General features: G+C 41.6%; 1 protein-coding gene and 2 non-coding genes across 8 annotated transcripts in view; 2 read left to right on the top strand and 1 right to left on the bottom strand.

Annotated features, from left to right (window-relative positions):
• Positions 1-24,371, top strand: part of GRIP1 (glutamate receptor interacting protein 1) — a 714,453-nt gene that overhangs the window by 615,989 nt on the left and 74,093 nt on the right. For 5 of the 6 annotated variants that reach the window (XM_059936436.1, XM_059936435.1, XM_059936434.1 and 2 more), the window contains 4 exons: positions 2,840-2,995; positions 3,656-3,808; positions 14,543-14,729; positions 15,407-15,552. In XM_059936436.1, coding sequence (XP_059792419.1) covers positions 2,840-2,995; positions 3,656-3,808; positions 14,543-14,729; positions 15,407-15,552 — 642 coding nt within the window. The remainder of the gene's footprint in view (positions 1-2,839; positions 2,996-3,655; positions 3,809-14,542; positions 14,730-15,406; positions 15,553-24,371) is intronic. The other variant, XM_059936432.1, reaches the window with a different exon arrangement.
• LOC132373837 (small nucleolar RNA SNORA5) lies at positions 5,485-5,607 on the bottom strand. The gene has a single exon (XR_009505497.1). It is a non-coding gene; the product is annotated as a small nucleolar RNA SNORA5 (small nucleolar RNA).
• Positions 8,260-8,423, top strand: LOC132373904 (U1 spliceosomal RNA). Its single transcript, XR_009505560.1, has one exon. It is a non-coding gene; the product is annotated as a U1 spliceosomal RNA (small nuclear RNA).

The raw sequence follows: 24,371 nt of genomic DNA, 5'->3' as shown, positions 1-24,371 counted from the left end.
CTTTTGCATTCATAGTCCATGGCATGCAGTTTTGTGCATTATCGAATATAATTTTTGTCTCAATTATTTTATGTGTATGAAGATTTAGTCCTCAGTAGTAGTTCAAAGTCAAAGTAAATGTTATGACCTACATTTAACTTGCCTGCCACAAATGTCACAGTGCCAGGCATACAATAGGTGCTCAGTAGCTTTCTTATTGAGTTATTAATTGGGCTTGACAGTAATCAAAAATGCCCAGTAATTTTCAAAGCACTCCATAAAGAACTGGGTCAAAAAGTGAGTGTAGAATTCTGAAGTTCACTCACTGTACCTCATTTGACAATATTTTACAGAGCTCAGTAGAATGGCTGTGGGGTAGATTAGCCAGACCCAGCAATGACTGCATCTTGCTAAAAAGTCTTCTGGTACACCCTAAAGTAGAATGAGGATGGTGAAAGATAATCCATCAGGGACTTCCTGGGCAGTGCTCTTTATCCCAAGGAAGCTGCTGCTGCAGTGTGGACAGTGTGGACATGGACCCTCTGGCTGATATTCCTGTTCATTCATGCATGCATCCATTCACACATTCATTCACTCATTCATCAGTCATTATATACCAGACACTGTTCTAGTTGCCATGATACATCTAGTGAGCAAGACAAGCAAAGTGGATTCCTAGTCTCATGGAATTTACATTCCAGTATAGAGGGACAAACATTAAAATTATATTAAATAAATAAAGCCATTTCAGACAGTAATAAGTGGTATGAAGAATATAAAACAGCAATGGGATAGCATGGATGGGAGAGGGCAGCTGCTTCATCCAAGGAGGTCAGAACAACTCTGAGGTGATGGTACCTGAGCTGAGACCTGAATGATAGTAGGAGGCCAGCCATGCAAACAAGGGGGAGAAGAATGTTAGCGGTAGGAAGAACAGGAAGTGCAAATGCCCTGAGGCAGGAAGCAGCCTGGCTTGTTCTAAGACAAGACAGAAGACCAACATGGCTCAAACAGGCAGTGATGAGGAGAGTGCTAGGGGATGAAGCTGGAGAGATAAGTAGGGCTCACTTTTGATTCTGTTTGTAATTGTAACCCATTGAAGTACCTTAAATGGGAGTCACATGATCTAACTTACGTATTTGAAAGATCATTCTGTATTGTGGATACAGAGATGAACCAGGGAGGCAAGTCTGAAGATGAGGAAGTGATCTAGGTGAAGGAGATGGTGGCTTGAAAGTAGAATAGTGGAGAGGGAGATGGAACCCAAACTAGAAACAGCAGTGGATAGAAGGAAAGGGCCAGATGGTTTAGGGTTACAAAATTATGGTGGCCAGAAAAGTGTGCTGCAGATTCCTGAAATAGTCTCTAAACTTAAGTGCCCAATGAGTGAAATTTGTTGAGTGAGAGATACATCTATTTCCTTTAAAAGATGATTCATTGGCAAATAGATAGAAAGTAGACAGAATCAATGCTATTCATAAAGGGTCACTGGATTTTATTCTGTGTACGAGCATCATGCTAAGCACCTTAAGTACATAATTCTCACACTTGGCCTGTGGAATAGATGCGTTCATGATCTCCACTTGACATATGAGAAAACTGAGGCCTCGAGAGGTTGAGTAACTGGCCAGGGTCATATACAGAAGACGGGCTGGAGCCGGAACAGAAACTCAGGTTGGCCTCAGCCCATGGTGATCTGTCCACACGAGTGCTTTTGTTCCATTTACTGTCTCATTCCAGAAAGGCTGTGAAGTGGCCAGTGAGACTGATATCACGGATGGTATAATCTAAACTCTCTTATGTAAATAACCCTCCTTTAAATACTTACAGAGTATTTGACCTCACTACATGAATAGATGCTGCAAAATCATTCACATGTAAGGCATCTAACCTTAGAATCATAACAGTAGGAGATAAAAGTTCATATTTTATTTTTCATTTTTTAAGATACTTAAATGAAAAATTTCATGTCAATATAGTAACAAACATAAAAGTGCTCGTATTTCAAGACACTGGGTAGAAAATCAAATCTAAACAATATTGAAATTAGAATGGAAATATGATATACAATTTTTTGAAAATAAAGGGGACACCAGAATTTTGAAATTGACTTTATTAAAATTTCATGGCATCTTAAGGAAATATAAAGTATTTGAAATACTTTAATAATTAAATATCTCTTTCAAATATAAATACATCTTTTAAAAATACCCCCCAAATTGTAAAATATATTGAGACTTTTATCTTCTGATTAGAGTATAAATAAGATCCTGATAATGATAGATGATTAGAATGGTTTATTGTTGAGAAAAATCAAGTTCAAGGGATGAATAGTAGTGTAATTAAAATGTCAGAGCAGTAAATTTTGATGTGTGACTAGTAAACCTCTTGAATCAGGAGCCAATGTGATTTATCGTTCCTTCTTTCCTTTTTCTCAAAACAAGTGCTACTAACTGGCCAAGATTTGCAAATCTTTAATCACTAATCTCGTGCCATAGATCTTTGTGGGGTTGACTTTTAAGTTTAAAAAAAATGTTTTTAATCTCTGCTGTGAAGCACAGGGGGAGATTAGAAATTGATTCAATAGTCATCTTAAAAGGAGAAAAAATGGGCTGGGGAAAGATATGCATTATTCTTGGGAAGATGAAAAGTTACCATCCCTGATGTTAATCATCAGTTTTGCTGACCACTGAGAAAAGGGCAAAGTCAATATATATATATATTTTGTGTGTGTGTGCAAGCAGCTTTCATTTTTTTGTTACACTTTTTATTTGTGCAATTCAGTTACTTTTTCCTCTTTTTTTTTTGGTTCTTTGTTTGTTTGTTTTTCTTATTTCTCATCATCACTTCATATGGGCAGTGAAAATTCAGAGGAGCGACAGGCAACCTCCCTGGGATTCCTGGGCCAGCGACCACTGCAGTCTTCACACCTACCATCACTATAATACGTACCACCCTGACCATTGCAGAGCGCCAGCCCTGACATTCGCGAAAGCACCTCCTCCAAACAGCCCTCGTAATGTTCCAGGCTTTCGCCTCCTGGTCTTTTACTTAAATTATATTCTTCTCACCCCTTCCTCATCTGATTCATACCATTTTTGGTTTCATGGGTGTGGTGTGCTTTTCTTTATGTAGTAGCAACTTATCATTTCTGTCATCTCTTAAGTCCTTCTTTTCCATCAGAAAGCATTTGTTGTTAGGAAAGGACGTAAAGGTTCCAAATGCTTTATGTGTGGTCAGGAAATAACAATGCAGGATAGTATATACAGTACAGTATTCTCAGACCTTATTTGTGTATGTGGAATCACTTGTGAAATTCATGTCAGAAAACATCTATGAAAATGAGGTTATGTATTTGATGCATTGAGTTGTTGTTTATGGAGAAACTGGTTTTAATGTTTACTTTTTTGTCTAAAGCAAAATTCATAGAGCCTCTCGGTGTTGCATTATACTTATGAGGATCAGTGCTACTCCTCAGGCATTTCCGGGCCCTTGTAACTCAGATTCTAAAGCGCTGTCTCCATGGCTCCTGAGATCTGGTCTCTGATTGGTTGGGGTGCCTACTAGCCATTGCTGTGCCTCTTGTGTGTCTTTCTGTACTGTTGCTGGTTGGCAGGTGTGGCAGGCTCACACCCCACCTGAGAATGCTCTGTGCCAAGTCCTCACTCTTTTACAGCAGCTTTGTCTTCATCCTTCTCTCCTACCTCCACGAGTGCATACAGCCTGAGTTCCCTGAACATGGGGACTTTGCCTCGAAGCCTCTACTCCACTAGCCCACGTGGAACCATGATGAGGAGGAGGTTGAAAAAGAAAGACTTCAAAAGCTCACGTAAGTGAAATGTTAGCCAATGACTTTTGGCCTGGAGGAAACGTGTGGGTCCGTTGGAGTCTTGGATATAAGGAAACCTGCAGGAAGAGTGTTTCACAGGTAGACGCTAAGTAGCCGCAGACCTGTGCCAAAGACCGGTGAAATGATCTCTCTTATCGACATGGTAATGATTGCACCAAATACAGTTTCAGACTGAATTTGTTAGTTCATTCTACCTTTGTCTACAACTTTTTTTTGGGATCTTTTTCTTGCTCTTTTGATCTGATAAAATAACCAAAGATGTGATTTTTTTTTTTTCTTTAAGACTCCTTCCTTATATTCTGGGTAGTTTTGGACATGAAATCTTTGTTCTTAGTTTCTTATTCACCCTAAAGCAATTTTTTGAAAACTAGGTCCCCTTTTGATAAATATAAGAATTCCATGCAGTTGTTTAATATTATTATAAATTTCATACTAAATTATATTTCATGAACCTCCCCCTGCAAGAAAGGCAATAAGTTTAAACATGTGTTTTCAAACTGTATCTCATTCCCCTTGAAAGTGCCTTTTCAAACTGTATTTCACTCCCCAAGATTCTAATACTTTCCCCAGGAACCTGCCCCACTGAAAATCTCTGCCCTAACATATATCTCTGTTACTCACTCCATCGTCAGGAAGATTGAAGGATGCTCGTCTTTACAACAAGCATCCTAAGGTCCAGGAATTTCGACTGTGATTCTTAGAAATATGATCTTCTGGGACAGCCAAGCACATTATAGATTAGGCAAGACTAGGAAGATTGTGGTTGGCTGCTTGCTTCTGGATAGCTGGTTGTACATGTAAACAAGAAAAGGGTGGTTGAATGGCTTAGGGAAGAGGGAAGAAACACATCACTCCTAAATTTTTCTTTTGTGGTGACGGGAGGGCAGAATATAATCTCTCATCATAATCCCATAAGTTTTAAAGGAAGAGAACACCTATCTCTCCAACCAGATCTAATCATAGTCTAGGGAGGTGTGAGTATTTCTTGTTTTTTTTGGTGGCCATGATTGTGATTCCTGTAAAGAAGCTCAGAGAAGATGGGATCTCTTCCTGTGCTTACCATGGGGATAAAGTAAGGACCACTCTTAAGTTACCTAAACAAAACCAAACCCAGGTACTTCAAGACTGGTGTTAAAGAAAAAATGTTCTTGTGAGGAAGGGTGGTTGGATCTATTGGCTCTTCAGCTGGTTTGCCAGAGTTTCATCTTCAGAGGTGGGTCTGTGGCCAGGCCTACCAATGCCACCATCAGTGTAGGAGACCAGCCATCACCCATACTGGGACATGGTCTCTTCATGTTATAAGAACCTGAGGTTCCCTTACAAGGAAAACCATCGCAAACCTCCACTGTGGTGTATTCATGATATTGATGTGCATATCCCTTCAAATATAAGATTTGTCATCTTTAGTATAGGTAAATAGAAGGAAGACTGAGAACCAGGAGCTTCTAGAGCCTCATATGTTTCTTAGCTGACTCGAGAGAGTAAATTATTTACTCGTGGAAGAAATGAGTTGAAGGCAACATAGTGAACTGGTTATGAGCATAGCCTCTGGAACCAGGTTGTGTGGGTTCTCATCCCAGTGTCATTAATTTCTAGCTCTAGGACCTTGAGCAGATTTTTTTTTTTCCACCCCAGGGAGCCCCCAGACCGGGGCGCCATGTCCACAGCCAAACTTATCCCCAGGTCCCAGGGCAGGGGACCCGGGGCCCATGAGCTGCGGAGCTTGCTGTGGCAGTCATCTGGGCCAGCCCTTGAGCAGATTTTTTAAGCTCTCTGTACCTTAGCCTTCTTAGCTACAAAGTGGGGCTAATTATAGTATTTACCCTATTGGGTAATTGTGAAGATTATATGAAAATGTGTATATGTGTGTGTGTGTGTGTGTGTGTGTGTGTGTGTGTGTGTATATTCTCATCACTGAAAGGAACGTGCAGGACAAGAAATACACTCTAGACTATATATTCATATATATATATGGTATGTTCATATATATGTGTGAATAATGATATATTCTCATATAATCTTCACAATTACCCAATGAAATAAGAACTGTAATTATATATATACAATATATATATAACATATATATATGCTAGAACAATACTTATTAAATAGTAAGCGCTATTGAAATTGTTAGCTGTTTTGAATAGCTTAAGTGTTTGCTATTATGATGCCTAAATCTGAAATGTTGACACTGCTCTCAAACGTGGGCATTTTCCACATGGTTCCACTTTGACATAATACATAGGTTGAGTCTTCCATTTAATGCCTCAGGATTTGTGGTGGATATTTTTATATGAGATTTTTTACATAAAATGGCTTCTTGTGCAACACTGCTTACTGAGAGAAAACAGGCTAACAGCCCTCAGCAAGAAAGGGCAATTAAAATGGATGCATTCATGTTCATACTTCTGCCTTAATGGCCAAACATTTGTTTGTGTGAGGTAAGACTGCTGTCTTGATTAAGGATATTAGTGACTACAAATAAATGATAATCTGTTTGGCCATCTCAGGTAGATGTTTACACGTCTTAAAGTTTTTTTGTTTTTTGGGTTTTTTTTTTGGCTGCGTTGGGTCTTCGTTGCTGCACACAGGCTTTCTCTGGTTGCAGCGAGCAGGGGCTACTCTTCGTTGCGGTGCTTGGGCTTCTCATTGCGGTGGCTTCTCTTTGTTGTGGAGCACGGGCCCTAGGTGCACAGGCTTCAGTAGTTGTGGCGCATGGGCTCAGTAGTTGTGGCTCGCGGGCTCCAGAGCGTAGCCTCAGTAGTTGTGGCGCACGGGCTTAGCTGCTCCGCAGCATGTGGGATCTTCCCGGACCAGGGCTCCAACCCATGTCCCCTGCATTGGGAGGCGGATTCTTAACCACTGCACCACCAGGGAAGCCCTACACATCTTGAAGTTTGTAGTAGGAAAGAAAGCTGAAACCACACTGTCACCAATACCCATAACCAACTGATAAATTCTCTCTTGAAACAGCACATTATTCTCCAACATAGTAGAAATATAAGCAGAAACCTGGTTCTAGAAATTTCTTGATATTTATGTTTGCTGTAGACTGTAGCCAGTAGAGCACCACTGACCATGTACCTATCGGAATTTGTCTTGGGAAATCATACATTTGTATTTTAATCAAACAATAAGATACAAAACTATAAACTTTTATTCCCACTTCAGAAAGACCTAAAAAATATAAACTAATGATAGTTTTCCAAAGTCAGAAAAAAACTGAGGATTTAGTTTTTTGGTTTTCTTTTTCTTTTTTGCTTAAGCTTGGTATGGTCACGTTAGATGTAAAGGTTTTCCCAGATAACTGATAAGAAAAGTTTTATTGCTACTCTCACTATACCATGGTTTATTTCCATCACTTTACTTATGTCTTTATTCTGTGCCACCATTTGCTGCCCCCTTTCTAATACTTATGTTTCTATAGCAACCGGGCCGTTTGTATGGATGCCGAATCATGGCAAAGTCACAACAAATATAATAAAAGTCCCTTTGCCGTATTGGTGATGAGTTGAGGCCAAAGCCTGCAGAACAGAAAAAATTCTTACATATGTTTCTAATACAAAGGAAAGACATGGCCAGAAAAGAATGAAATCTTCTCACATAAATATTAAAACATTCTGTGTCATTGACCAAAGGGGAAAATACAGGACGTCTGTAACAACGTGTTACAAGGATTAAAAGAGTAAAGTGCCATGTTTGTGTCACAGGGAAAATGATAAGTACCCCCTGCACTAGGCTTCCAGGAGTGTCACAAAGCCCTGGGAGGGTGGCAGAGCCATGTCACACAGGGAGCCCTCTTGTCACCTCTTCCGGATTCTTGCTGACCTTTCCCCCACGGCCTGAGCTGCCCCTTTTTCTGCCACGGAGGCCAAGGCCCCTTCCAGAACCCCATCATCCCCCGTGATGGCAGGGCATGACTGAGCAGTGGGTCTGGCTAGTTCCCCCTGCTTCCTGCTCCAGTACACAGAGCCAGTGTAGACGCTTGCCTGTTCCCAGTCTGCCTGAATTGCAGAAAAGGGTAGAACTTAGAACACATTCTCAGAATAATCTTTGCCTCTTCTGTGGTTATCACTTACTACTAGGGAGGGCACCATTGAAAAGAGCTAAAAGGAAGAGAGGGAAAAAAGCTAACAATTTTTGTCCCTTCCACCAGCCCCTGAAAAAAAGAACAGAAGACAAAGCTCATGGTAAGCTTTTATAAATGACCATGCAGGGAGCCCTCGAAGGGGACAGCTTAAGAGCTGCCTCCACCCCCATTTGGAGAAGAGAGCTGTTAGCCACTCCCACTGTCTCCTGAGCTGGATCACGTGATACACAATGTGCCGAGTCCACAGCAGGCGGACTCTAATGTGGGAAACTTTAGTGAGAGACAGGTCTTCAGTTACCGGATCCAAGAATGACAAACACAATACATTAATAAATCTTTGATACCTACGTGGCAGGGGAGATACCATGATCATGAAGGTGGTTTTCCCAGGACGAGTTTCATCCATTGTACTCCGGATGCGCTGACTCCTGCGATTTCCCCAAATGAGGGACATTCGACTGCATAATTTGCGTTAGCGGGGGCCTGTGTTCGCACTTTCACTTGTTTTAAAAAAAACATCTTTGAGGTCCATTTCTCTATATACTTTTTAAATGCTTTTCATATCTTACAGTAAATCTCATAGCCATCTAAATTAAGGAAACATTTGGCAGATTTTTAAACTTTAGGATCTAACCAGTTGTCTTTGGCCTCCCCTCCCTTTCTTACACTAGGAAAGACAAGAATTGACAAAAACACAGGGTCATCTTCTGCAGAACCCTCCAAATGGGAGTGAGAACAGGACAGAGCAGGTGCGAATCCTGAGCACAACCTTGGCACACACCAGTTAGCAGTATTCAAACACAGCATGTCAGCAATGTAGTCTTTTCCATCTTCACCTATGAGTAGAAACAGGCACACCTCAGGCCAGAACTAGTACCTTGCAGGAGTATTTGCTGCTGGAGAGAGAGAATGCTTTATACAGCTGTTTAAACTACAGGGTTATAATTCATACATCACCTGTATTTTCTTCTGCTGGTTGACCACATTAGTGAAGCAGGATAATCAAGCTCATCTTTTTCTCCTCCAAGTAACATTGGTTGTTTTTTCTTCTGGCCCATCATCTTTAAATCTTCAACTTATCTTTTTCATCTCTGGTAGTAATTTTCAAGACTTTAATATGTGTGAGTAATCAGTACATTGAATTTCCAATGAAATTTTACTGTTTCAAAGAACAGATTCTAGTATGTCAGAGGACTTTTAGAGTTAATGGTAAAATCCTAGATTATTTAATATAATCCTATATTCTTCATAAAATTATAAAACCAATGTTTAATACATTCTAATTCTAAATTAAATGTCCTAATAATCTCTATCACTTCAACTTGCCTCCAGACAGAGGTTATGAATTTAATGATACCCATAGTGAATTTCTATTTCAAAACCTTCTAGAGAATGAAATTCCTCAACTATCTTCTCTGACTGTTCCAGAAAAATATAGCAAGTCTCTTCTTTGAGAAAGTCTTTAGTATATCTAAACTAATTCCCCCTATTACTATTAAATTACTATTCCTTCTTGATTTTTTCTTAGTGGAAATAGTAATCGGCTGACTTAACAATTCAAAAATAATGTTTAACTCCAAATGAGTAGTCCAAAAACCTATACCAAATTGGGATCGCAAATGGAAAAAATATTAATGTGAACCTATAGAAAGTTCCATAGAAAGTAAAGTATTCCTGTTGAAGTCCAAAAAGTAAGAAGACAGGGTGCCAGTCATCTGCCAAATAGATGATGTTCTAATATTATATTCCCACCTGCTATGAGTACTAACTGGAAAGAAATGCAACTCTCCAGATCCTTACTGACAGGAAATGGTATTTTCTACTGGTTTTGTGGCCATGAGTAACAAAATGTATGGTCTGGAGAGCAATCAAAGTACAGCTGATATCAACAAAAGCACACTAGAAAATATGATCTGAATTACTATTTGATAGTTTATGTGTCACATCTTGGAATTGTGGGCCACCATCTGTAAATAAGTTTAGGGTTGGAGGCTACTTTCTTCCCCTAATACAGGCTACTTTAACCTCATTGACATTAATTCTGCTGGGAAAGGACAATGATGGTGCTTCTTAAGAAGTAGATTTTCCTCACTCCTACTGGAAAAATGATCCATCTCACCATCCTCTGCCATGTCAGCTTCAGTGCTGGAATGATCTACATGGTAGAAAAATTAGGGTCCCAAAGAACAACATCTAATTCCTTGACTCAGCAGAATCTATATCAAGTGTTGGTTCCAAAAAAGGAAAGTGTTGATATTACAAAACTGGATTCATTCCTCATGTGTTTAGCCTTCATGGAATGTTGCAGGCACTGGAATTTCAGAGAGGAAAAGATCTGGTCCCAAACTTTAAAGAACTCAGAGTCAAGTGGAGAGACAGGCCGGCAAATAAAAACCTGATAAATGCTGAAGTAGGACCATGTATTAGAAAAGTGGAAATGTAGAAAAGTAAATACCTAATTCTGTCTGGATAAGGCAAGGGACGGGACATTAAAAACCCAAGGGGGTACTTCCCTGGTGGCGCAGTGGATAAGACTCTGCACACCTGATGCAGGGGGTCCGGGTTCGATCCCTGGTCAGGGAACTAGATCCCACCTGCATGCCACAACTAAGAGTTCGAATGCCACAACTAAGGAGCCCACCTGCTGCAACTAAGGAACCCATGGCTGCAACTAAGGAGCCCACCTGCTGCAACTAAGACCCAGTGCAACCAAATAAATAAATATCAAAAAAAACAAGGGAAAGGCTAAAGTGGCAGAGGGCACAGCACATACAGAGGTGCAGAGGCATGAGAGCAGGCCTGGAGAACATGACTCAGGAACAGAGCATAAAGGAACATGAGACTGGATGGGCAGGAGAAAATGAACTTATGAAGGATCCTGTGTAGTCTGCTAGAATTGAAGATTTTGTTCTCTAGGAAATCGGGAGCCCTTAAAAGATTCTAAACTTGGGGGTGACCTTTGCATAGTAGAAAAGCCCCTTGGGAGCAATTTGGAGCTGTTAGCAAAAGATAAGGGGCAAGGACACTGGTTGGAACCCTATGTAGTTATCTCTACTAGCAGTGATGAGGCTATGCTCTAGGGGAGTAGAGAAGTTGGGGCTTCATCTTAAACAAAGTTAATCTGGCAATAATATGCAGAAAGCACTGGACATGAGGGGACCCAGAAACAGGTATATTAGAATAATTGGAATAATGAATGCAATGAAAGTAATGAGAGCCTGAATTAAGGCATTGGCGATAAGAAAGGAAAAGAGGATTTATACAAGATATATTTTAGTCATCATCCTGGAAGAACTTAGCAACTGATTGGATTTAAGACAATGAGGAGTTGTGAGTCAAAGGTTCTTTGAGATTTCAAGCCTGGAGGACTATCAACATGATGGTCCCATTCGTAGAAATAGTGGTGGCCATGAGAAAGAGAAGATGATTAACTCAATCTGAAGATGTTGAGTTTGAGGAGTCAATGAGACATCCTTGTGGATGGGACATCAAGGAAATTCATCACTGGAGCTTGAGAGAGTCTAGAGAGGGAGACACGAGAAGATACATGAGAGGTCATATTACAGGTGCATTGGAAGTGAATGGGGGAAAGAATGAGAGTAGAAAATGCTTAGGACAGAACCGTGATCAGCTCTATGTTTGGAGTGCAGAAGGCAAAGGAAGTGGTAAGGGCTGGAAAAGTAAGAAACTAAGAACAAAGCTTCATCAAAACTAAGAGAGGAACTTCAGGAAGAAAGGGATAGTTCCCAAAGCCAGTTGCTGCAGAGTGGTTAGAGAGGATGAGGCCATTGTTTTTGGCAATCAGGAAGTCATCCGTGAGAGTAGTTACAGTAAAGGGTGAAGGGAGAAGTCAATTTTAAACAGTTTGGGAATCAGTACAAATCTATAGAGAAAGGTCAGAAAGCTAGGGGAGTGAGTAGGAAAGTTAGGGAAAATGTCAAGAGAGAAGTTTTTATGGCACAAAATCACAGAGGGAGTGGAAAGGGAGGGATAGTATCAAAAATAATGAAAGGAAGAATTACCCTTGTACATCCTCCTGAAATAGGGGTGGAGGGGGAGAACACATGATGATACTGAGAAACTGAGGTTGAGAAGCATGTTGTTTAAGGAATTCTTGTCAAATGGCTGGATTTTTTCAGTCTTGTAGGAAAGGAAGTAAAGTTTGACCCTTAAAAGAGTAGAAATGTTTGTGAAAATTCCCATGAGGAATCAAATAAGGTACCAAAATATCACACCACAAAAGATTCCAGGGCCCCATAGAGAATAATGTGAATTCGTCATGACTTTCCGTAGCACCCTTCAGCAACTCAGTAACAGCAGTGGAGTGACTGGCTATTACCAAAGAGTATGGTGTATGAGAGTAGACAAAGTCACATGAGGTGTAAGAATACTAGCAGAGGCATCATTGAAATGGTCACCGGAGGTCCCGGTGGAGTATGGAGGAAAATGACGTTAGAAAAGGCAACGAGCTGGTAACCGACTATACTGCTGAACTGAATGAATAAGCATTTTCAGAACTCTAATGGAAAACTGATGAACTTATAAAAGTGCTAACAAAAGATCAAGATGAAAAAAAAAATTAATTACATGGGACTGAGTGAACTGATGAGGATGATTATAATTTTTGTGACCTTCTGTTTGAATTTAAAAAAAAAAAAGGCAACGAGGAAAGATGATGGCTTGCAAACCAGATTCTCACGTGAGGGAGGCAGAGGCTTCTGGAGTGTTCTGCTCCTACCTCACTACCTGCAGTAGCTGTGTTTTTATCTGGAATACAAGGGCATCTCTTACGTGCTTTCATATGAAGGGGGGGAAATATCTGTTGCCAAAAATATTGTTTGAAAGCCATTAGACTAGGAGACAAGTGAGAGAAAATGGGACTAGACGTCCTAAAGAGGAGAAAGTCAGATCGTAGGGACTCGGGAAGATGGCTCATAAGGACGTGTGATCAATAAGGAGGATTCAGATATTGAGATCCTGGAGCTCTATCCACTTTGAAGGAAGATGGGGTCCAGCATCGGGCTCTGCTGGCAGAGAATGGAGGAGGATGGAACTGCTAGTAACTGGCATTGAGAGAGATGAAGAACCGTCAAGCCAGCATGTTAGGAGATTACGGCCATGATGTCAAAGGTCCCGAGGACAGCGAAAGGTTAGAGGAGGTAGGTTCAGATCCAAGTCCTGAAGTCAGTGAGGAAATGGAGGGACTTTGCAAAAACAGAAACTATGGGTTTGAAGATGAGACAAAGCAGAAATAAATATAGAATATGGAACTTGAAATAGGAGTGATTTGAGATAAACAGCACTGCATACGGGGAGCAAGGAGTATTCTAAACCCTTCTCTCTCCTTGCCCCAGGCAGGGAGCGTGAGGGAAAATAGCTTCTGGTTGGAGAGGGTCCTGAGGTGTGTGGTGTCATCAGGTTTCAGTTGGAGGAAGGAGACCAGAGACCTTTGTTGGAGGAAGTGGCAGTCAAGCGCAGGACCCTACAGGCAGCAAGCTTTCTCACAGAGAGCAAAGGAGGCCCGGGTGCCAGTGAGCAGCGCTGAGAGGAAGGCATTCCAGGAGGATGCTTTTTCACGATCTAGGTTGGGAATGGGAACAAGACAGCTGTGCGCCTGGGGGCTTGGATGAATATCAGAGAAATGAATGAAATAAGAGATGACAAAACAGGCCGGCGAGCCAGTGGGAAAGAACAAGAGCTGAAGAGACCAAATTCGCGGGTAGGAGGAATGTAGGGTTTAAAGGACTCCATTGTGGCAACCCAACGCCACGTTAAGGCTGATGACCAGCCCATCCTCACCACCCCAGGAGCCAGACTTAGATCAGTTGTTTCTTCAAAACTGAAGGTCAAGTTGTTTGTAAAAAGCTGGAACCTTGGGCTTCCCTGGTGGCACAGTGGTTGAGAATCTGCCTGCCGATGCAGGGGACACGGGTTCGAGCCCTGGTATGGGAGGATCCCACAAGCCGCGGAGCGACTAGGCCCGTGAGCCACAACTACTGAGCCTGCGCGTCTGGCGCCTGTGCTCCGCAACAGGAGAGGCTGCGATAGTGAGAGGCCTGCGCACCACGATGAAGAGTGGCCCCCACTTGCCGCAACTAGAGAAAGCCCTCGCACAGAAATGAAGACCCAACACAGCCAAAAATAAATAAATAAATTTATTTAAAAAAAAAAAAAAAAAGCTGGAACCTTAGGTACAAATGGCTAAATTGGGGGGGAAAAAACACATTAGACCAGTTAAGCCCAACCCCCATTTTCCTAGATAGGAAGGAGATAAATGACTTGCCCCAAGGTCACCCGACTGGTTGCTTAGTGCTCGAGCCAAGACTAGATCCCAGGTACCCTGACCCCAAGACCATCCTCTTCCTACAGCTCCCCTGCTATTAGGGGTGGGCCGGAGGAGGGGGCTACACTGATGCTGTGACTTCGATGTGACGAATATCGGGAGACTCGTCTATCCTGTTCAGCTCTGGTGAAACTTTTTGTGCTAAAAGACCTAAAACCTCACATCCCACCACTGCCAATGAGCTTTTGTTCCGGAGACATGATCTGTTTCAGAAACGCTGGCGTTCCTGGTGCCTGTTCCAATCTAAAGTCATTTCTTGTGTGTGTGTTTGTTCCTCTAGTGTCATTAGCCTCCAGTACGGTGGGCTTGGCTGGGCAGGTCGTTCACACAGAAACCACAGAGGTTGTGCTCACAGCAGATGCTGTCACAGGATTTGGGATTCAGCTGCAGGGCAGTGTGTTTGCCACAGAGACCCTCTCCTCTCCACCTCTGATTTCCTATATTGAAGCTGACAGCCCGGCAGAGAGGTGAGACGTTTTCTTTCACGGCATCGTTGTCTGCCCTGCATTTCTCGCTGGCTATCTTTGACTAGCTAATAAATTATGGAACAGTGCTCAGTGCAGGAAATGCAAGACGTGATGAACTCTGTTCTGACAATAAAATTTTATGTTCTTGATCAGGTTTGAGAAAGAATAGCGAGCATGAGTGCCTTTAGCAGATTTTTGTCCATTGGCGACTAGAGGCTAAATTAATTAAAAAGGAAAAAAAAAAATCCATTAAAAAAATCTCTGAAGTCCAAACTTAATAATTTCTCTGCCATGGGGGAATGCACATTCATCATTACTATATATTGGTTCAGATCAGATTATAACAATACCATGGTGCTGAATTATTAATTACTTTTCTGGGATATTTCAAGATTCCCTTGCTCACATTTGTAGCCATGAAATGCAAGAATGTAGGACGTTGCATATAACCGAATCACTTTGCTGTACACCTGAAAGTAGCACAATATTGTAAATCAACTACACTTTTATTAAAAAAAAAAAAAAAAAAAAGGAATGTAGGCTATTGCAGTTGACCTAATAGGATGCCCACAACATTAAATAAATAAGACCAAATGCTATTTGCCAGGATCTTGGCAACTTCAACTGGATAATTATTTACTCTATCTATGACCTGTAATGTGTGGTTCTAAATTCAGATGTGGGGTGCTACAGATTGGAGACAGAGTGCTGGCCATTAATGGAATTCCAACTGAAGACAGCACCTTTGAGGAAGCCAGTCAGCTGCTCCGAGACTCTTCAATCACAAGCAAGGTCACACTGGAAATTGAGTTCGATGTTGCAGGTATGATCATATAATCTCAAGTCAGCTGCGGAGTCAGGAGTGGACTGCATGTGAATTATGTGGATTATGTGGCCGGGGATGGGGGAGGAACGACAAATTGTTTTTATATAACGAACGTGTTTTTGTTTCGGAGGTTCAAGGTGTCATTTTGAATTGAGCATTGCTTTTGTATTATTCATTAAAATGTCACCCCAAGAACAACGGAAAATAAATGTGACAAAATGAATAAGTAATAGCTGCTATAAACGTGATTTAAAAAAATCGTGTAGCCTTTATTCTTCCTGACTTTTCCCCTATATGCTAGAGAAACCATATTCTTCAGTCACAGGGACAAGAAATGCCTCTCTTTGACTCTTCCCATTGCAGAAAAAAATATGAAAGTTCTGTGGGGAACAATGAAAATTCATTGGGTGGATTTATTCAAGCCCAGTAGGTAAATATTTGGCCTCTAGTGTTAAAGAGAAATCGCACCAGACACTTGTTAAAAATGACAAGGGAGACTTTATTCAAGACTATTTCAATAGCGATCAAGACTTGCAATAGGAAAGAGAGATTGAACTCAGCGTCAAAAACAGCAAGTGCATTTGTATGACTTAAGTTTGGCCATGGAAGGAGTCCTTGTCAGTAGCTAATAGGTGTACAGGTTTTAGAGGTCGGTGCTAGTTCCCATTTAAGAAAGTTGTCTTCTCTTAGTGAAATACTATCCCACAGACCCAATAACCTTTACCAATCAGTATAGATATGCCTTTGGACATAGGGATCACATTATCCCAACAAATATTTGCTGAATGTTTACTGTGGGCCAGTTACTATTCTATACAATGGAGATGCAGCAGTGGACAGGAGAGGGAAAAAAAAAAAATCCCTGTCTTCATGAAGCTGATATTATAGCAGTACAGAAAGTTAATTTAAAAATTAGTAAATATAAATTTAGGCAGTAATAGTGCTCTGAGGAAAATAAAGCAGAATGGGGGTTAGAGAATGACTGTAGGGTTTTTTTTTTCCATAGGATAACTCTCTAAGGAAGAGACATTTCAGCAGAGATTTAAAGGTTGAGAAGGAGCCAGCCATGTCAGAATATGGGAGGAGAGCATTCCAGGCAGCAGGAGCAACCAGTGTAATAAGCTTGGTGGATTTGAGTAATAAGCTTGGTGGATTTGAGTAATAAGCTTGGTGGATTTGAGAAACAGCAAAAAGGGCTCTTGCTGGAGCATATAAGGGAGCTGGGGATAGGAGTCAGGTTTGGATTTGGAGGTGGGGTGGGAGAGGTTGGAACAGGCCAGTGCAGTGCCTTGGTACAATTTTATATTATATAAATGTAACGAAGTCGTGGAGCATGTTATGGAGGGGAGTGAGATAACCTGATGGATGTTTTGGAGAGATCCTTATGAAGTATAGGGGGGACAGTAGCAAAATTAGAAAAAAACAGAAGGTTGTAGCAGAAGATTGGTGGCTTGGACAAAGTGGTAGTGCTAGAGATGGTGACAGAGAGTGAAGTTTAGGATGTGGCTTGAAGCAGAGCTAACATAACTTGCTTATGGGTCGGATATGCAAGATGAGAGAAAGGGAAGATCATAATGATCCTGAGTTATGAAGGTGAGTGGTTGAGCAGATAGCGATATCTTTAACTGAGAAGAAGACTTGAAGCGTAGAAATTTGGGAATAACAAAAAGAGTTTTGTTTTAAACATGAGTAGGCAAATCCACTGTCAATACTAGGGAAAAAAGGACAAGTACATCCATTCCTTACTCAAAAGACTGTTCCCAAGTACCAGTTACTAAGTGCTAGGCGCTGCGCTATGTTCAGATCATTGAAAGAAAGAATAGAAAGGATCAACATCTTCAAGGACTTTGTATTCAATTAGACACAAGAAAGAACTACTGAAAGATAAGAATAGACTTGCTGAAAGTGTGTTGCCACTGGAATGCAGAAGGAAGTGCCCAGGAGACTGCAGGCTACCTCCTGGAGCCTGGGATTGGGGTCTCTGCTGGAGAGCAGGACTGAGGAGTGACCAACACGGTGGTGATGGTTAAAGTCATGGAATAAAGGACACCACTAGGGAAAGAGTAGTGTTAAGAAGGGGACTGAGGAGGGGACTTTGCCTGAGGAATACTAAGATTTAAAGGGAAAGGACGCTAGTAAAGGAGACGATGAAGATGCTATAGGAGAAGTGGGAGGAGAACCAAAACTTTTTGGAAGCCAAAGCAAGAGTTTCAAGGCAAAAGTCACCGTCAATAGCATAAAAGTGCTGTGCAGAATTCAAGTAAGAAAGGCGGGAAAGGAAATGTCCACTGGATTCGGCAATTAGGAAGAAAGACATCATAGGGAAGTTTCAAGGAACTGGGGGACAGAAGTCAGATTGCAGGGAGCTGAGGGGTGAGGGAAGAAAGTGTGGAGAAGTACAGACAAGCTGTGCTTTTGTCTGCCAAGGGGTTTTGGAAGACAGTTTGGCAGGAAAAATGCAGGGAATAGATGAAAAGGACTGGAGGCCACCATGGACTCCTCTTTTGAGAACTTCTGCAACATTTAGTTACATACTCGGTGCTCTGTTTTATACTGCCCTATCTTCTTCTTTTTTTTAATTTATTTATTTTATTTATTTTATTTTTGGCTGTGTTGGGTCATCATTGCTGCACACAGGCTTTCTCTAGTTGCGGCGAGCGGAGGCTACTCTTCGTTGCGGTGCGCGGACTTCTCATTGCGGTGGCTTCTCTTGTTGCGGAGCATGGGTTCTAGGCAGGTGGGCTCAGTAGTTGTGGCTCATGGGCTCTAGAGCTCAGGCTCAGTAGTTGTGGCTCATGGGCTTAGTTGCTCCGAGGCGTGTGGGATCTTCCCGGACCAGGACTCCAACCCGTGTCCCCTGCTTTGGCAGGCTGATTCTTAACCACTGCACCGCCAGGGAAGTCCTATACCACGCTATCGTCTAATCAGTGGTTCTCAACCAAGGTCAGTTTTGCCCCAGAGGACATTTGGCAGTGTCAAGACATTTAGCTGTAGATGAAAGGAGATGGGACAACAGATAGAAGGGGATTCTGCATTCAGAGAGGTGTTAGTTTGTTTGGTTAAGACTGGAGAGATTTGAGCATGTTTGGGGCCCGAAATAAATGAGAGAGAAAAGAGATAATTGGTAGATATGGGTTTCCAAAGGGATGAGAAGGGAAGTTATCTAGAACATAGGTAGATAACTCATCTAAGACAGAAACTAGAAGACGTCTCCCTAGGAGTTTGAAGAGAAAGATGTGAGAATATAATTACATTTTTAGCTGTGTTTAGGAAGATCATGTAAGAACTGTCAAGCAAGGGTGAAAGGGTCCGCACCTTTGGGAGTTGAAAAGAATGATGAAGGTTTAGAATAGCTAATGGGGAAATGAATGAGATAACCAACCAGACTCATGTAAAGGGATTTTCAAGACCAAGCAGAGTCCAGAAGCTCTAAGTCTATAGCAGCATCAACCTGCATGGTCAAGTAGTTTTTTGTCAGGAGACCTCAACTGCCAAAGAATAAAAGCAAAGATGGTAGATGATTAGATTGATCCAGAGACTGAGATTTCCAGAGAAGTTTCAAAGAAGGAGCTCGTAAGTCATAGAGGTTCAAATCGTTGCAGGAAGAGCAGAGGAATGATTATGATAATAGCATCAAAATTATCATGATATTTATCAAATGCTTACTCTATGGCATGTTACTTTTCTAAGCCCTGCCTGTGCATTAGCTCATTTAGTCCTTAAAACAGCAATGGAGAAAGTTACTATTATTATGTCCCCAGAAAACGGCGATTCACGTTAATGGTAGGGTTGGGATTTTAACACAGGCAGTGCGGCTCCAAAGGCCACACTCTAAGCACTACACATACTGCCTGTGCTTGAAAGAATCTAGGTTAGAGAGGGACGGAAATCAATAAAGGATCAGCATGAGAGACCAAAAGGAAAGGGAGCAGTTAAGGAACTAGGAGTCTTCAGGAAGGAAAATGGGGGGAGTGAGAGGAAGGGGATAGAAGGCTAGCAGCCAGGAGACTGAGGTCAAAGTGGCATATTAGAGTTTAAGATTTCAGAGGTCAAGTAAGGCTCAGGGTAGTGAGCTGCCGAAGTGAAGCGGAGTGGACGCAAGTATCATTCAACCAGAGGTCTGGGAGTGGGGGCTGCAGAGTGATGGGAGGAGCACCCACATGGTGAAATCTCTCAGGAGGAGGGCAGGACTTGGAATGAGGAGGGAGTATGAACTAGCTGCTCCCGACATGCACAATCCCATCAAAGTCTCTCTGCAGTTGCTGTTCCCTCTGCCTGGGCAGCTCTTCCCCAGCATGTCTGGGTGGTTTGCTCACTTCGTTCAGATCTTTGCTCAGATTGCTCCAAGAAGCCTTCCACGACATCTATCACTGTCTGTCCCCTTGCCCAGATTTATAGCTCTTCTTATCCCTTCTTATGCCATGATGTTATGGGGTATATTTATCTGTTTATTGTCTTGTCTTCTCCAGTAGGAAAATCTATGATGTCAGGGACTTTGTGCCTTTTGTTCAAGAATGTACCCCAGCACCCAGAATAGCGCTTGGAATACAGGAGGCTCTCAGCCAATACTTGGTGAATGAATGAATGCAGTACAGTTGGCACTCCCGAGGGACTAGGATCAGGGACTTCAATTTGCACCAAGAATTGATTTCATACCCATTGCTTCTCTGAGGTTCCTGGTCGCTTGGTGCTGCTTGTTTCTTCACATCTGCTCCCTTTGTCCCTGGACAAGTTTTCTCTGACTTCTGACTGTACATGATCGCCCTATCCTTGCTAACATCCCCAGCCAGGACCAGCCATTTTTAACTTCTAATTCCCAAGAAAAAGCATCTAATTGGCCCAGCTTAGGTGTGGCATCTTCCCCTTCCCGTCAGCTGTGGCCAAGCAGAAGCCAGTAAAAGACCTTAGAAGGATCAGTCAGATGGCACTGAGGGAATACCTTTCAAAGAAGGCTGTCCAGTGGTCCCAGAATGTACTTATAATTGTAGAACATTCATGGCGGGAGGACTATTATAATCCAATACCTTCATTTATTTATGAATGGGAAAACTGAGGTTCAGGTGGGGAAACTCAAGGTCATACAGCAAAGTGAATGGTAGATCCCGGCTCTGTTGACTTGCATCTGTCTTTTCCATATCGTATTACACTCCCTCTTCAAAACGATATTAGGGTTCCCAGCGTGAAACAGCAGGATTTCTGAGCCTCTGCCCTACTGACATTGTTTGTTGAGGGGGGGTGTCTATCCTGTGCACTGTAGGATCTTGAGCAGCATCTACTCACTACGTTCCAGTAGTGGAATGGCCAGCACAATTGACCTTCTCCATAGCAGTGTCTACTAAGTATTTACTTGTGCTATACATGCATTTTTATTTTATGTGTATCACTCCTAATTGTCTGGATATGAACCATCATTCATTTCCAGTTCTTCCTCAGAAATATATTATACCCAGACACTAATTCTCAAACTATTGTATCTTAGAGATTACCTATCTCTATTTTATAAACATTCTAAGTGACACAGACAGTGGTTAAAAAGCTTGACAGTGAGTACACTTTTGCCTAAATCTATCTCTTTTTACATGGGTACCACTGTCCAAATTGTAGTAATGTTAAAGGGATTTTTCTTACGCTGAAGTTACTTATAACCCCATCATTCTAATAAAAGTTTATTTTTTTTATATTTCTTTACCAAAGTCCTTTACCATACATATAATTTTGTAAAGCTATAATCATAACATATGCACAGTTTACATTCTGCCTTTTTCAGTACTCTCTTTTAAATAGCAGTGTACAATATCATGAATACTTAAAGTTTCTACTTTAATGCTGAAGTTACTTTGTTGGAAAAAATACAGCTTTGTCCTGGCAAGAAGCCTCAGTGAAAAATCCTATCAAATGATGTTTGCCATCATTACTAGAATCCCCAGTGTTTTTCTCTGTGTGAGTGGGAGTTAAACATTTACATTTGCCCCCGTTATAATTCCTTAATTTTTTCAAATCTCACAAGGGTGTCCAGGTTGATGAATTGTGATGTGGTGGTTATCTTACTGTGCCAACAATGAATGCTTTGGGCAGAAAAAGCAGACCAGTTGGAAAGAAAGAGGCCTTTGTTTACCCAAATGTGTTTTTAATTACAGTATTAACAAAGATAAAACAAAACCAGGGAAGCACAGAATAATCACATGGGAGTCTAAGAAAATAAATGTTCTGTTTACTTACTCTAAACCTGTTGTTTCTCCAAATATTGGATCTTCTTCCTCTTTATTAGTATTTCCTTAAGAAACCCCAAATTAAATGTCCCTTGGCTTTAACAACCAAGTAACTGTATGGGGGGAAAAATTACCAAATAGAAAATAAATCATGTTGACATTTAAGATTAAAATGAAGCCACAGCTTGATCAAAGAGATTCATATGTTGATATTTATTCATCATTATAAATATTTCAAATCTTATATAGTCAAAAGTGATCTATTACTGTTTTCCAGGAAGTGATAATGTCTCCTTCAGTGTCATTAACAATGTGTTAATCTTGGTCAAGATTCCCTACATTAAAAATGTAAAGCAAGGGCTTCCCTGGTGGCACAGTGGTTAAGAATCCGCCTGCCAATGCAGGGGACGTGGGATTGAGCCCTGGTCCAGGAAGATCCCATGTGCCACAGAGCAACTAAGCCCGTGCACCACAACTACTGAGCCTGCGCTCTAGAGCCCGCGAGCCACAACTACTGAGCTTGTGTGCCACAACTACCGAAGCCTGCGCGCCTAGAGCCTGTGCTCCGCAACAAGAGAAGCCACTGCAATGAGAAGCCCGCACACTGCAACGAAGAGTAGCCCCAGCTCGCCGCAACTAGAGAAAACCCACACGCAGCAAAGAAGACCCAACGCAGCCAAAAATAACAAATAAATAAAATAAATAAAATTTTTTAAAAATGTAAAGCTAAATGTTGCTATCGTAACTATTTTAGATCTGTGTTTTCCAGGCCCTTATGAATCAAAGACTCACTTGTATAGCATCTTGGGCAAGATGTCATATACATACGTGGATACACATATACATACATTATGCTCCCCTGCCCTTTCACAGAGAATGTTTTTGTAAAACGGATAACACTAAAACAAACATACATGAAATGAGTTCTCTAAATAGCAAAGCTGTTCCTCTAAACCTTCTAATACATTTACTTATGGACCACTTGGCATACTTCATCCAAGCAATGGAAAATTTATTCCTGCTACAGTCACAAACATTGTATGGGGGCTTGCTGTTTGGCTCCCATCCCGTTTCCTCTACTGGATCAACGTGTTCATTAAGAGATCTTTCAGTTGCAAGCCACAGAAATGCACTCAAGCTAATTTAGACAGAAGAGAGGCATTTCCTGGAAGCACACTGGTGTTTCACAGCCTTTGAGGACGGGGAATAGGCAGCCCCTAAGAGCTAGACCCAGGGGCTGTCAAGGCTAACTGGCTCTCTCCAAGACCTCACACTCTCTCCTCAAGTACACTTGTTTCTTTCTGCCTTCTCTCTGCAGACTGGCTATTGGTGCATATGGGCCAAACTAGCCTCTTCCAAATACCCTCTCTGCCCCCAGTCTGCATGCTAATTCCAAATTCCGAAACTTTCTCTTTTGGTGGTGGGAAGGAGGTAGTAATTAGCCTTCACAAAAATTCGGAAAAGAGATGAAAGGAAGGATTTGAGAGATCTTTTAGAAGTAAATATTTGTGATACTTGGAGCACCTGAAGTAAGGAAGTAAAGCATACCGAGGTGGTTATTACTTAACCTCATTTCTCTTTTTCTGCCCCAATATATTAAAATTAGCCAGTCTTTTTGAAATCTACTGGGGGAAATAACTAATTTTATCTATCTCAAGTTCCCATTGGGAAATGGGAAGGATACAAATTCTTCATGAATAAATAAAGAAATATATGTTGTTACTTCCTGGCACATCTTAGTTGAGTCTTAGTTGAGGGCAACATCTGTCACACTCAAGGGGCCACACCTGACAGGACAGGAGAATTAAGAAGAGAGGGAGGAAGTGGGAGAAGGCGACAGATTCCCTCACGCCCCAGCGAAGTGAGGAAAGAACTGGGAAGAAGGAAGAGGCCAGAGGGGGCAGACTTGCCTTTACCCAGCAGCCCCGGCTGAAACTTACCAGGGCAGTTTGGGGAACCTTCTTTACAGATGACTTTCTAGAAGCCTGGAGGGCCCAGGAAAATCAAAATTTTATTGTGTTCCCCAGTTTGTCTATGGCAGTTACTCTGAGTTGGAAGATCAGGTTCTGGTCTTATAAAAGGTTTACTGCCTAAATTCTTCATGGGCAAGTAGAAAAGGCCAGGAAGAGCAGGTTAAGGCAGATCAAGGAAGGAAGTACTCTGTTTCCATGAGGCCACCCCAACTTTCACCTCTGCTTTGCAGAGACTCAAAACGTGTTAAAAATGTGATTAACAAATTGGACTAGGGGCCTGAGGACCTAATAGTTCTGCCCACATCACAGCAGCTGTAGTTAATTCTTTGTGGCGGTTTGGGAGCTAGCTTGGCGCAAAATCAAGCAGAAAAAGTGGTTTCACTCCGCCATCCCACAAGCCTCCCCTTATGCTAATGTTTCCTTTGTTTCTTGCCAACCCTTCCCACCCCTTTCTAAAACCTTCAAAAAAGGATTATAGTCATTAGCTACTTAGTGTGAATAGATGTTATCTCTTCAGAGGATATTTCCATTTTAACCTTGTCTCGAATTGAAGGCCTCCCAGAGTGTTAGAGGAATTTTAAGAATATATTTAAGAATATGTAGCAATTCTTTTCTTTCTCAAATACTAGTCACG

This window comes from Balaenoptera ricei, chromosome 10 (genome assembly GCF_028023285.1).
Source record: "Balaenoptera ricei isolate mBalRic1 chromosome 10, mBalRic1.hap2, whole genome shotgun sequence".
NCBI lineage: Eukaryota > Metazoa > Chordata > Mammalia > Artiodactyla > Balaenopteridae > Balaenoptera > Balaenoptera ricei.
The sequence above is the reverse complement of the archived record's forward strand: the minus strand, read 5'-3'. Positions and strand labels throughout refer to the sequence as shown.